At 35.0% G+C, this 13,808-nt stretch overlaps 1 protein-coding gene across 2 annotated transcripts in view; it reads right to left on the minus strand.

The window, feature by feature from the left end:
* DPYD (dihydropyrimidine dehydrogenase) overlaps window positions 1-13,808 on the minus strand; it is a 776,746-nt gene that overhangs the window by 376,596 nt on the left and 386,342 nt on the right. Inside the window, exons 13-14 of one of the 2 annotated variants that reach the window (XM_058538604.1) lie at window positions 8,853-9,068; window positions 5,942-7,313 (exon numbers count right to left, since the gene is read on the minus strand). In XM_058538604.1, the coding sequence (XP_058394587.1) occupies window positions 7,311-7,313; window positions 8,853-9,068 (219 nt within the window). In that variant the 3' untranslated portion in view covers window positions 5,942-7,310. Of the gene's footprint in view, window positions 1-5,941; window positions 7,314-8,852; window positions 9,069-13,808 lie in introns of those variants that run through there. The other variant, XM_058538603.1, reaches the window with a different exon arrangement.

Raw genomic sequence — 13,808 nt, forward strand, 5'->3', positions numbered from 1 at the left:
CCTAACCAGGTGAAAATCAAACTACTACTACATGGGAATCACTTATAGTTTTGCATGTTAAAAATTTCCCAGATGAGAAGTTTACACTGAATTTGTTTAAATAATTATAGCTCGTTAATTAATGCATAGGTATACATCAGGGCAACAATACTACACAATAAATAGAAATTAATTATGCACCAAATTTGAAGTTAGACCTATAGCAGTGAAAATAATGCACTGGACTGTCGTTCATTTATTGTTTTATAGACTTGCATGATAAGGTAATGTAGAAACTCAATAATAATAAAATAAATCAGTTTTATATAATCTTAAAAAAAATCCAGATCTTTATTTCTAATAAGGCCTTCCCAAATGAGCTACAAGAGTAAATTGTGATCTTCTGTATTGTAATCCAAAGAGAATTACCCAGGCTCTAAAATATTATTACATAACATTTTGTGAAATTTTTCTTAACAACTCTAAATATTATTTTTAGCATTTATAATCCTGACAATGTTATTCCTGAATTCTTGTCTGGTTGATAGGTGCTAGCAATTTGTGCAAATGTAGGCAAGTTCCTCTCAATTAAGATAATGTGGATTGAAACAAGTTTCTTAAAATTCACATGGGAGAAGAGACAACCTACATGGTAAAAAGTCTGCAAACCTTATTATGGAAAGGAAAACGGGACTATTCACAAAGGAAAAAGAAAAGGCTTGTGGACAGGACATGAGAGCTGTCTCCAGGTAACTGAAGAGCTGTCATGTGGAATTGTGGTTCAAATTAGAATCCTGTAATGATTCATTTATCTATCAAGTATGTATTGCATCCTTCCTATCTGCTAGACATAGTTCTTCACACTGGGCATACAGTAGTGAGTAAGAAAAACAACATCTCTTTTCTTATAGAGCTTACTTCAAATGGCTAAAACAGAAAAATAAACAAGTAAATAAATAACTGATCAAGAGCATGGTAATTTCATATGGTGATAAGCGCAGTGAAGAAAAAAACAACCAGGGAAATGTGGCACAGAGAGACTGAGTTTTGACTGGTCAGCAAAGCCTACTCTGAGGAAGTAATTTTTGATTTGAGAACTGAATGGGAAGCAAGAGCTGGATGTATGAAGATGTGCAAGCACAGCATTCCAGGCAGAGCAAACACCAGCAAAATGATCCTAAGAGAAGGAGGACTCCACCATGTTGGAGGACTAGAAAGAGGGCCAATGTGGCTGAAGAAAAATAGCACAGGAGATTGGCTTTTGATGACAATGGATTCCCAGAATGTTTTAAATCAAAATTCTCTCTCTCAATGAAATTGTACGTAGAACCTGGGCCGGCCCCACGGCTTAGCAGTTAAGTGTGCGCGCTCCGCTACTGGCGGCCGGGGTTCGGATCATGGACGCACACCGACGCACTGCTTCTCCGGCCATGCTGAGGCCGCGTCCCACGTACAGCAACTAGAAGGATGTGCAGCTATGACATACAACTATCTACTGGGGCTTTGGGGGAAAAAAGGAGGAGGATTGGCAATAGATGTTAGCGCAGAGTAGGTCTTCCTCAGCAAAAAGAGGAGGATTAGCATGGATGTTAGCTCACGGCTGATCTTCCTCACAAAAAAAAAAAATTGTACGTAGAACCTAAATAGAAATAAAATCATAGGTGTTGCTCTGCTTGAAGCAGAGGATGGAAGGCTCTCAGTGTACCTGCTCAGCTGAACTCCAGGTCCCCGCTGAACATGGATGGAGTCAAACTGCCTTCATTTTAGACATATAGTAATGAGATCCAGGGAGGATAAATTAGGAAGCAGCATGATATAGAGGAAGAGGCTGGATTTGTACCAAACAGACCTTGGTTCAATGCTGGTGGTAATTTAAGCCTTTGAAAGGGAGGAGCCATTTCCATGCTCCCAAATCCTGGTCTGGCCTTGTGACTTGCTCTAACCAACAGAATACAGTGGAAATTATATTGTGCAATTTCTGAGCCTCAGTCTCACGATTTCCCTTCTTGCCTTTTTAAAACACTGCTAACTTGTGAACAAGCCCAGTGTAGTCTCTTTGAAGACGAGACCACATGGAGATCCAGGCCCGGTCATGCCAGCTGAGGATCCAAGCATGTGAATGAAGCCATCAAGGACTAGGCAGCCACCAAGCGGTCTGTCAACTGACTGCAAATGTACGAGTGAGAACAACCAACACCACGTGGAGCAAAGGCAAGCCTACCCAGCTGAGCCCTGACCAGATTGCCAAACTACAGAATCAAGAGCAGATTAATTGTTTTTTAAGCCACTGAATTGTGGGTGATTTGATATGCAGCAATAGATAAATGATACAGAAATTGGCTATGTTTGCTAGCATAACAAAATCTAAAACATGTGACATTGGCCTTAGAATTGAGAGGCAGGCAGAGGCCTCTCTTGAAAAATCAAGAGTAGGCTGTTAGCAAAGGCTGGAAGAATGGTGAATAAACTGTTAGCAGAGGCTTGAAATGCAGTGTGAAAATTGTTATTGGAGGCTGGGGAAAGAGTGGCCTGTTTTATGTAGTGACAGAACAATTGGCAAGAATGTCGCTGTGATAATTCAGAAGATAGGAAGTGTACATAATGCATTTGTAGATCTGACTAAAGAAATCTCCAGACAGAACACTGAAAGTGTCAGCTGAGTGTTTCTACCCAAGTATAACAAGGTACTGTAAGAGAGAAAAGAGCTAAATAAGGATATATTTAATTTGCTAAGCAAACTAAGAGCAAAGCAAAAGGGCCCAGGACTTACTGAGTTGGAAAACAAAGCTATTCTTTATACTTTGTCTGTCCTAGAAATAAAAAGATTTTCAAAGTAAAAATAACCTTAAGGTAAAGATCACGTCAAGAGTGTTGCTATATGATACTTTGTTAAGATTTTAGAAAGATTTAAAGCAGGTTCTAGTAGATACTCTTAGGTAGACAATATCGATTCTAAGAATCTTAAGGACATTGTGCCACAGCAGGAAGACATATCCAAAATGGAGAGAAGGCTGTCTCAAAAAGAATTAGGATATGGCTTTGGGGCATGGAATCAGCCCTTAATAGATTCAAAAAATTTTTAAGAGAGTTTTATGATGACATCACTATGAGCTAGGACCAAAAGGGACAATTCAAAATAAAGAGAGGAATAGGAGTTCTTAACTTTCTATGGGCAGAAACAGGCTGAAAAAGCTACTCAACTGCCAACAATGGCCATCATTAGCTATTTCTAAATAAAATAAAACAAAACTTAGAGCCCAGAAGACAGAGCCAATAGTGGATAGGAACAATGGATTAGAGAACTGCTACCAGGAAGCAGAACTGGATCCTAATCAAGGAACATCCCCCATCCCTGTAAGGGGCCCTGAAAACATGTGCACAACTGAATTTTAAAATTGCTATGGACAAATGATTGCTATATTCATTCCATTTCTCCTGTTTCTGAATGAGAGTATCTACTATGGTTCTCTTGACCACATCATTTTATGTTTGATGTGTGGAGGACAGAACACTTGTCTTTCTATTTCATAGTATCTTGGCTAAAGCAAGCTAAACTTAAGTAACCTCATTTGCATTTGAACCTAATATAGATCACAGGATCACAGACATTCAGCCTAATGCCATGACTGGATGACATTTGGGTGTCTTGGCAAGGGGTGGGTGCATTTTGCTTGTGAGAGGGATATGCATTATTGTAACCAGAGGGCAAGTTAGTACTGTTTGCGATGATGGCTTCAACAATTCTTCCATGCTGTATGCATGCCCCTTTGTGATATGACTCTTCCGTTCTTTCCATCAATAAGCAGTATTTATTTGGTGCTTACCTACTTCTTAAACATAGCATGTATTGTGTACCTTGTAACTTGCTTTAACAAGAGAGTATGGTGGAAGTGACAGTGTAGACTTTTGAGTCTTTGTCTCAACAGGCCTTGCAGCTTCCACTCTTGCTCCCCTGGAACACTGCTGTGCTGTGAACAAGCCCAGGCTAGCCTCCTTTATGAGACACTGCAAGGCAAGAGAGACTATAAAGAGATGGAGAGAGGGGCTTAGCCATCTCTGCAATTATAGCAACTCCAACTGAGGGTCCAGACATATGAGTGAGGCCATCTTGCCAGTCCCTGGGCATCCCTCCAGTTGACTGCAAATGCATGAATGGGCCCAGAAGAAACAAGGTGAAGCAGAAGAACTGCCCCTATGAGCTCAGCCAAACTGCCAGTGTACATGTTTGTGAGCAAATAAATAATTGTTGTTCTAAGTCTTGGGCAATTTATTTAACTTTCTCAGTCCGTTATTTCATCTGAAAAAAAAGTACTATCTATCTTAAAGGGATATTGTGGAGATTCAATGAATAACTTATGAAAAATATGTGGCAATGTCTATATTTTCTAAGGACTCAATAAATGGTAGTTAATGTACATAATAGCAATAATTATAACAACAACAACATACAATATTAAACAACTTTTTCAAGATAGTGACTTAGAAGCAGCTTTGGACAGAGACTGGAATCTCCCAGGCCAGATTTCTTTTCCCTAGACTACATGGCATCTCCATGCTTGTCTGCCTTTCTCTAGGGTATTTATTTACTTGAAAAAAAAAAAAAAACACCATATTTTAAAATCAATATTTCATTTATGTTAATGTTAGACTAATTTATTCCATGGTGTCCCTGAGGGTAGAACTATAAAACATGGATGGAACTTATGAGAAGGATGATTTGGGGTCAATAAAAAGAAGATATTTCTAAAATAGACCTTTGTATAATTGTAACACGTTGCATTGCCTTAAAGATCTAGCATATTTCTTGTCACTAAAAGCGTTCAAAAACAGGTTACATTTCTTCTGTCATATCCATCAACACATGAGCTTAGACAGTTGGCCAGATAATTTTTATTTCCCTTCTTAAAATTGTGTGATACTTATTCTGTTTTCTCAAAAATTCTGGGCTTACTAGGCAACCTAAGTCTTAAAACACGAGCCATGCATTTAGAAATTCCACTGACATTTTCATTTTGAGACATGTATAGATGCAGTATAGAAAGCAACAAAGAATATGAAGATTTTAAATTGGACTTTTCTCCTTTGATTAAGATCAATACTCAGAACAGTCCATTTTTTATTTGTTAACTGTCTGTTTGTACGGCTGGAAAAAAAAAAAAGAAACTAAATATGGCGTTGCCAAAAAATCTATTTATTCATTTATTAACTTCTTTTTCCAACAAATATTTATGAAACATTTATCAAACTCTTCCTATATACTAAGCATTGTGCTATGTGGTATCAGGTTGTATTTCATGGGAACAGCTACAACCAATACTTGGACTCCAAAGAAATAATAAAGAATCATAAATATTTCTCAGCTTTTAGTTTTCAGTATTTTATGTTGAAAGACATTGTAAATATGTGCACCAATTTATCTAATAATTTGATACTTATTACAACAAAATAAATGCATTCAGGACATTTTCTTGCTAAAAATCAATCACAAGTTTACTCTAATTATCTATAAATAGCTTATATATGAAGTGAACTTTTGCTTCGGTTTGAATTTGATTTAGGATAGTAATAAACACTTCTGAGTTTATCTATGTAGTAATAAAGATATAAGCAACTTGTAGTTAAATATTATATATTTGTAGTATATAATATGTAGCTAGCCCAGAGAAAAAAATTTATGATATAATTAACAAAAACGAAATGTTTTATCTATTTCCTATCAGTATAATGTGAACACAGGTCAGGAGGTTATTTAATGTGAAGTCTAAACAATTTCTAATATTACCAGTTAAACAGAGCATTTCTTTGGTTCATCATGATAGCTGAGCTTTAACTAAGCTTGACAAATTGATTTCTCTCCCACTTTTTTAATTTAAACTTGAACTCAATATATATTTATATAGAAAAATAATTTATAATTTTATTTTTAAATATCATTTTTATGATGATATTTTAAATGTCATCTTTATAAAACATGAACAGAATCTCAAGAAACGCAATCTAGGGATTTTAGGACATTCTAAAAAAAGACTGATTTGGGAAGCAAGAATGTAGTTAATAAAAGCCATCTTTGATGTTATTTAACACAAAAGCAAACATACATCTTTTTATATTTGACATTAAAAATCTGATCATTTGCCTCCCTAAAGAAAGCACGTACAGCTTTTATACAGCCTGCACAGTAAAGAATAATAATATTTCTGTTTACTGAGATATCAACTGGCATTTCACTGTAAGTCAATGGTCTACCGTTGCTACAGCGTATTAGACCTCAATCTGGCATCTACAAATGTCAAGAGTATCAAAAAAAAAGGATAAAAATCAAAAGCATGTTCTGAACTCTCAAAAAAATAAAAAAAGGGAAACAAAGTTCACCTAAACATATTTGCTGCAGAAATCAGTGCAATATTCAGCTGTCAATCTAGAAAAACAACGAGGGAACCACACTGTCAGTAGGACAGGATAATAAAATTTCTAGCAGATGTTCAGGCAGGGCTCTAATTTTTACTGAACTCCCTTGGGAAGCATTTAATTTCTTTATCATATGCAGGCTCGGCAAATTGTACTTCATCAAAACTGTATTGTGAAATATTAATATTTCATATGATAACAAAACTCCATGGAATAACCTTTGTCATATTAAGAGCATCCAAATTTCAAATGTCAAGATTCTGAATTTTAGTATATTTTAAGTAGATTCTTGAATTCGTGTGATAAATTATAATAAAGCTAATCCAAATCGGTACACTATAATGTCACACAAATGTAGAGTACATATAATATTTCAATAGATGTCTTTAGTAAAAGGCTGTGGGAAAAGCATGTGTTTATACTGCCGAGTTGTATTCTACAACATTTCATCAATAAGAAAGCATAGAAGTTCATAAGACAATTATATATCCACAATAGGTTTAGTCACTAATTAGGGACAATATCAGAAAACAAACAAACAAAAAAGTAGATCTCTATGAGGCAAACTGATTACTTTGCAAAATCATGTATGGGAAATAATCATTCTTGAAAATGGCATTCTATAAGCCCAAGGTGGCGTCATTATTTATGTCATTACAATCTGCACAAATACATTTAAAATAGTCTTTGCACAAATATTTTGTTGTACACATCATCAAGGTAAGTCAAATAGAGCTTCTAAAACTCCCCCAACATTATGTTTTATGTGCCAGATTTAATTTACATTTGTTCATAACTCTCCTTTTGAACTAGCATCACAGACTTCTGAATTGATAGATTAAATTCAAATTGGAAGTTTAGAAGGAAGTTAGTTTCCACATTTATTTCTGCTGGTGATCATAAGACAGGCAACCGCTCCTAGGTTACTGAGAGAGACAGCATCACAAATCAATGCATGTCACCAACAGAGTAAAGACAGATGTCTCTGATTAGTCAGAATTCAATTTTTGCAAGCAGAGAAAACAGCAAATTCAAAGCCAACACTTTTTTTCTACAATTCTTCACTTGAACCTGATTAGCCAGCCACCTATTTCTGTTAACATATGGAATTTTTAAAATAGTATAACTAACGTTGTCATTAAATACTATCAGAGACTCAGTTTTTCTCAATGGATTAAACATTTGATTACAGCTTCCGAGTAATTCTTAAAGGATGAATTGAAACAAAGACAAATATACTATCAATATTCTACAAGATTGTAAACAATTGATTAACAATACTCTAAAATTGAATCCAGTAGGGTCTATTTATTTTTACACTTTTTTTAACCAAGTTATTTCTAAATAGCCAATTTATTTGAAAAAGAACCCCCCTTTAGCTATTTAAATACAAAAATATTTAAGAAGTATTATTTTTTCATGCGCTGGTTTTTCTCACTTTTGAGGATTGTCTAGATTTTCTTGACCACATTTATACATAGCATCTTGTAAAGCTGTCAGAATAAGACAGCCATAATGTTTTAGCCATAATAATGCCAGCTATTGATCCTAGTAAGAGGAGAAAGAAGGAAAGAATGTGCTTAATGGGGCATATTTGTTCTCTATTATTTTCTTTGCCTAAGGATAAGGCTGATTTAAATAATGACACACTTTCCTTAGTCACTAGATTCACACATGCTTACACATTAATTATTACTAACTACTATTTAGTACTAAATACATCAATAGGTTTAGCATTTAAAATTTTATCAATAAAAGATTTAAGAATGCTAAATTCTGCTGCTCTTTTCTAATGCAAAACCATATAAGGATGCAACCCTCTACTGCATAAATCATCCTACTTTGAAAACATGCATCTATATGCTTTGTGTACTTTAAAGAATCAATCTCAACTTTAACATGTAGCTTATTTTCTACTAAGTATGTCCACTTAACGGTGTGAGTAGAAAGTCATAATGTCAAATCAAACTCAGATATATGTATTTTGGGAAAAGTTTCTGTCTTTAAAAATTCAAGAAGAATCTTATTTATTACCAGCACCAATGAGTTATACTGAGTGATTCTTTTTGACACAAATTAGATCCCAGGATTATGTGCAAACCAATCCATTGTCCCCCTAACTTTCAGTCGAGGCATATTTCCTCATTCACAAACATCCAGAATCACGAAACAGTTAATAATGCCAAAATAAGAATTCACGAGTTTGTGATTATTAAATAGTCACTTTTGTAATATTTACATGTTTGATGTTTCCTAGACAAACCAAAGCGAGAAATATATGACCTCTCTCTCAAACGGACAGAAGGAATGGAAGGAAAGTAAAGACTAATTTGTAATAATAGGTCTTGTCCAGCAGTTTAATAACTATTATTTCCTGGTCAGAAACATCTTTCCACTATAATATTTATGCGCTAATTAAAATATATGATAGACATTTAACCATGACTTCAAAAATATTTTCTTACCTTATCAAGAGAGAAAGTTTTGGTTAGGGCAAAACCCCATCCAGCTTCAAAAGCTCTTCGAATCATTGATGCACTGGTGGCTGGAGTTGCACTAGCAAGACCAAAAGGATTTATAAACTTCAATCCAGCCATCTCCACGCTAATGTCCACGAGATCAATAGGAGTGTAAAAGAGGGGTAATTCAGGCTTGGCAGCAACTGAAGCTCCATGTTGTGACTGCAAAACCAAAAAGCCAATAATTGTTTTTGTATCATATCTGATTTTTCCATATAATCTTTTACAAAAATCACTTCAACACAGCATTTGAATTAATATAGATTTATCAGTCTGTTCACAATGATGAAAACTGTCAAAAAATCAGTTAGCAGTGAACCAAATTCATATAATATCATTCTTTTCTAATTTAAAAGACAGCATAGAGAGTATTAACACAAATAAAATCAATTAAATAAACAAACAAAAAAAACTCTATTTAAAACATACTGAGATTCAAACACAAAAGGGAATAATTTTAGAATTTATCTCCCTGGTCCCATTAACCCAGCCTTTTTGTACTTAATTTGTGGAAATGTCTTTAGTGCTCAGAGATATGGGCAACAGCAAGTCCGGAGGCCTAAATTCAATTTCCTGTAATCTCACTACTGCTTATGAGATTTTAGGAAAGCCACCTAACATGTCCATGTCTTTTCTCCTCTACCGTTTCCAGTATAGCAGCAGGAATGCTAGTTGCCTAATTTCCTACCTCATAGGGATACTGAAAAATGCAGGCGATCATAAGCCACAGGGAGACATCTAATTTGGAAAGTGGATAATGTACTCATGTGCATGAAGGGCGTTTGTTTTTTCAGAAATCAAACAGGTACCAAACAGTTAACATCAAAATCTTCAATTGGCTCTCAAAACGGTAAATTTACCTTTGTTAAAAAATCATTGTAGTTGCTATGTCACATTACCAGAAAGATTTAACAAAAATATTTACGCAAAGTGCATCATACGCTGAAGCACAGTAGGTGCTTGCTAAATGTTGTCTCTCCTTCTGACTGGGGACTTTATTAAAGATCTCATCAGGCCTTTTGTTTGTAAAGTCTTGTCTCTGTCTCTGTCTCTCTCCTTCTCTCCCTTCTTCCTTTTCTCTCTGTTTATCTCTGAAAGACAAATATTACTGACAAATATAAAAAGGATGAATTTTCTCAGCCAAAGTGGTTACTGAATGGACAGGGCTAGTTAATTCCAAAGTAAGAACGCCTTTCTTTTGTGAATCATCACTCAAAAGAAAAGTTATTTGAGCAGAACTTTAATTTTACAGGAGTGTGTCTTGTGTAGATAAAGATTGCCATGACTTGCATAGAAATTATTTCTGGCCCTCCACCATTTACAATGCAAAGCAAAGTTCACTTAATATGTAAAAAGAATCAAACTTGTCAATTGAAAGACTAATGTGTCTCTGGTACCTGCAAAGAGGTGCTTGATGGCATCTGGGCTTCAGTTATGGCAGGCACCTGCTGCCAGGAATGTTCTGGGTTTCAAAGCACATTTCTGAATATTAGTCAGTCCTGTTGTGAACATAATTTCTCTTGTCCTCATGTGGGATTGCAATACTATTAAAAGGATTATTAGCAAAGACTATAATGTTCTAATAGCTATAATGCATAATATAGGGAAGTAGGGGATAACTTGAGGCATGTTAATTTGAGGGGTGTGTGTGTGTGTGTGTGTGTGTATGTGTGTGTGTGTGCGTGTGTGTGTGTGTATGTACAGGGATGGATGAGGAAGAAAAACACTTTTGATGAGATTTTCTTAGCTCTGCATAATCATAATTTAAATACAATCTAGCAAGTTTTATGTTAGACTAGGGAAGAATTTCCTGAGACCAGGGGTTGCTTAATACTGGGAAAAACTTCTAAGCACCTTTCATTTATGAGGAATCTTAGAAACTTTAGGCAACCTTGTGTCGGACGCTGACAGCAGAAATACACATGGCTCCATATTCTTTACTAGGTGAAGTGAATGACACTGTAAGTTTTCTTCTCTTTTTACAGCTTTGTATTGAACTATCTAATCTCTTCAGTCTTACAGATGAATTTTAATTTAATAATTATAGCTATATATTGCATTATGCAATAGCCCAAGGAGGCAGCTATATACGTGTAGTTCAATTTGCAGTTCTCAATTTATGCAGTTTTAAATAAATCAAGTATTGCTCTGAAATTCTTAAGAAGGTTGCTGCCATAATATTTAGAATGGAAATGATTTGGACAAACTTCACAAGATTTTCCTTAAGCTTCAAAACAAAAACAAAAAGCAAACAAACTAAAGCAAACAAATAAGAAAAAATAAACAGACACACAAAACTCCTTCAAATGAGAAGTATAGCTTTTTATAAAATATATATTTTCCTTTATTGACGAAAATATTTCTGATATGTATGTGTGTATGATGCAACTGAAAATCTTTACTTGTAATAGGCAGTCTTTTTTCATACTGTGCATACACAGGGTTATTTTTTTGTCTTTGTGACTTTTGCCACAGTGTGGTGCTACAGCAACCAGTCTGTTCAAGCTCACAATATAATCATGCCCTAATGTATGCCTCCTTGTGTGAAGTTTAAAAGCCTGTTCCCCTCCGCACCCTTGCTCAGGGCTCAAGCATCTCAAATTTCACCACAAGGCTAATTCCTCCCAAATCCCATTTGCAACCTCCAAACTCAGATTTCCAAGAGACTTCAAGACTTTTGGATGTAGATGCTTTGCCATTAATTCAAACTCAACTCCTTCAAAATGTATCTCATCATACTCCCTTCTAAAGAATGTTACCCAGATTTTCAATTTCAGACAATGGTATTTTTCCAGTCATCCAACAGTGTTAGTAAATAACAGATATAAGAAACAACCTAGATGTTGAACAATGAGGATTTGTTCAGAGGAATGTAATGGTGGCAACAGAAATGATACAGAAAAAATGAGGATTTGATACTAGTGTTCAGAGGAATGTAATGGTGGCAACAGAAATGATACAGAAAAAGAATGTGTTGACATGAAAGAATGTTTATCCTGTATTAAGTGAAAAAATAGTGGGTTAACACTGTATGTAAATCCAAAAGTTTTCACTAAATATACACATGTATATATATTTTGCTATATGTCTCTCTGTTTATCCATCTATCATAAAGAGTAAACACCAATATGTTAACCAGAGTTACCTCTCAGAATTGAGATTTTTAGATGACCTTCAATTTTTAAATTTTTGCTTATTGTATTTTTCACATTTTCAATAAATGACCATAAATTAATTTATATCAAACAAACAGAATTAAAGGTATGCTAAAATAATTTCTTAAAAGAAGCAATGAAAACTCATTAAGTGAAGACCAAGGTAAACAGACTACTCTGTAGTTTCTTCCACGGATGGTCCCAAATCAATCTTTTCAGCTATATTTATTATTATTCATAAAAGTTAAAAATATTTAGAACTGAGGGCTGACCCTGTGGCTAAGTGGTTAAAGTTCCACACGCTCCGCTTTGGCAGCCTGGGTTTGCAGGTTTGGATCCTGGGCACAGACCTACTCCACTCATCAGCCATGCTGTGGAGGTATCCCACATATAAAGTGGAGGAAGATTGGCACAGATGTTAGCTCAGGGCTAATCTTCCTCAAGCAAAAAAAGAGGAAGATTGGCAAAAGACGTTAGCCCAGGGCAAATCTTCCTCAGCAAAAACAAAAAAAAAAATTTAGAACTGGAACAAACAAAGGGATGATCTACCTTAAAAGCTCTATTTTATAAAGAGAGAACTAAGGCCAGAGGAGGTCGAGTAACTCTAAGTTACTCAGTGAGTGGTAAAGTCACAATAAAATATATATTTTCCTGTCTTGTTGGCTAATCTTCTTTCTGCTACCTTAAGCCATCTCTCAGAAATAAAATGCTTCAATTATTCCTCCTCAAAAATACTCTGTGTCCCCTGTCTCTGCACCTTTCACATTCCATATCTCTCTTCTTCACCTACTGAAAAATTACCCATTCTGAGGGCCTTTAATTGTATCTGTGCTATTCCTAGGGCATAAAAAATAACATTTTTATAATTTATTAATTACATTGAAAATATTTGGTTATGTGTTTAAGCACTAACATGCTTAAACTTCTCCATATCTTCAGGACACCAGGTTCAAATTTCTTGGCATGGCATATGGTGATTGTTTCCATAACATAGTGTCCATCACTGAGTTAGACTCAATTCCTAACATTCATATAGAACTATTTTTATTCATTTATATATTCAGCAGGTATTTATTGAGAATTTCAGGATACAAAGAGGAACAAAACAGCCAAGGTCCTTGGAGCTTACATACAGAAGAATGTAAATAAAGCTACCAACCAACCAAACACAAAATGAAAACACAGATAGTTCATCACCCTGCTACATGTCTCCATGCATTATCTCATTATTTCCACTGGCCTCAAATACAATCCAAGACTTTCTTCATCCACTGAACTCCTAGTCATCCTTCCAAACTCAACTCATTCATGCAAGCATATGCTTCCTGGGGCATTTCCTAAATATAATCCATAGCTTTGTCTGATGTAACTGACTCTTCTTGGCTATATTACAATTTAAAATGTGCCTCTACCTCGGCAGTCATCATACTGGCCTGTACCTGTTAATTTTCTTTTCAAACAGAACATAAGCTTCTTGAGGGCAGTGACCTCATCCTCTTCAAATTAGTATCTCTATTAGAATTAGAAAGATATGTAATACATATATATAATATGTAGATATACTATATAATATAGTATATATATTTTATATCTACATATTATATATACATATATGCATATAACAGTTACTTTTAAAGGCAACTCTGTTCTCTGTAGAGACAAAGATAAATAAATTCACTTTTCCACATGGCAGCCCTCAAATATGTTTTAAAGAACTATCATATTCTTTCTATATCTCCTTTTTTCC

This window comes from Diceros bicornis, chromosome 4 (assembly GCF_020826845.1).
Source record: "Diceros bicornis minor isolate mBicDic1 chromosome 4, mDicBic1.mat.cur, whole genome shotgun sequence".
Taxonomy (NCBI): Eukaryota; Metazoa; Chordata; class Mammalia; order Perissodactyla; family Rhinocerotidae; genus Diceros; species Diceros bicornis.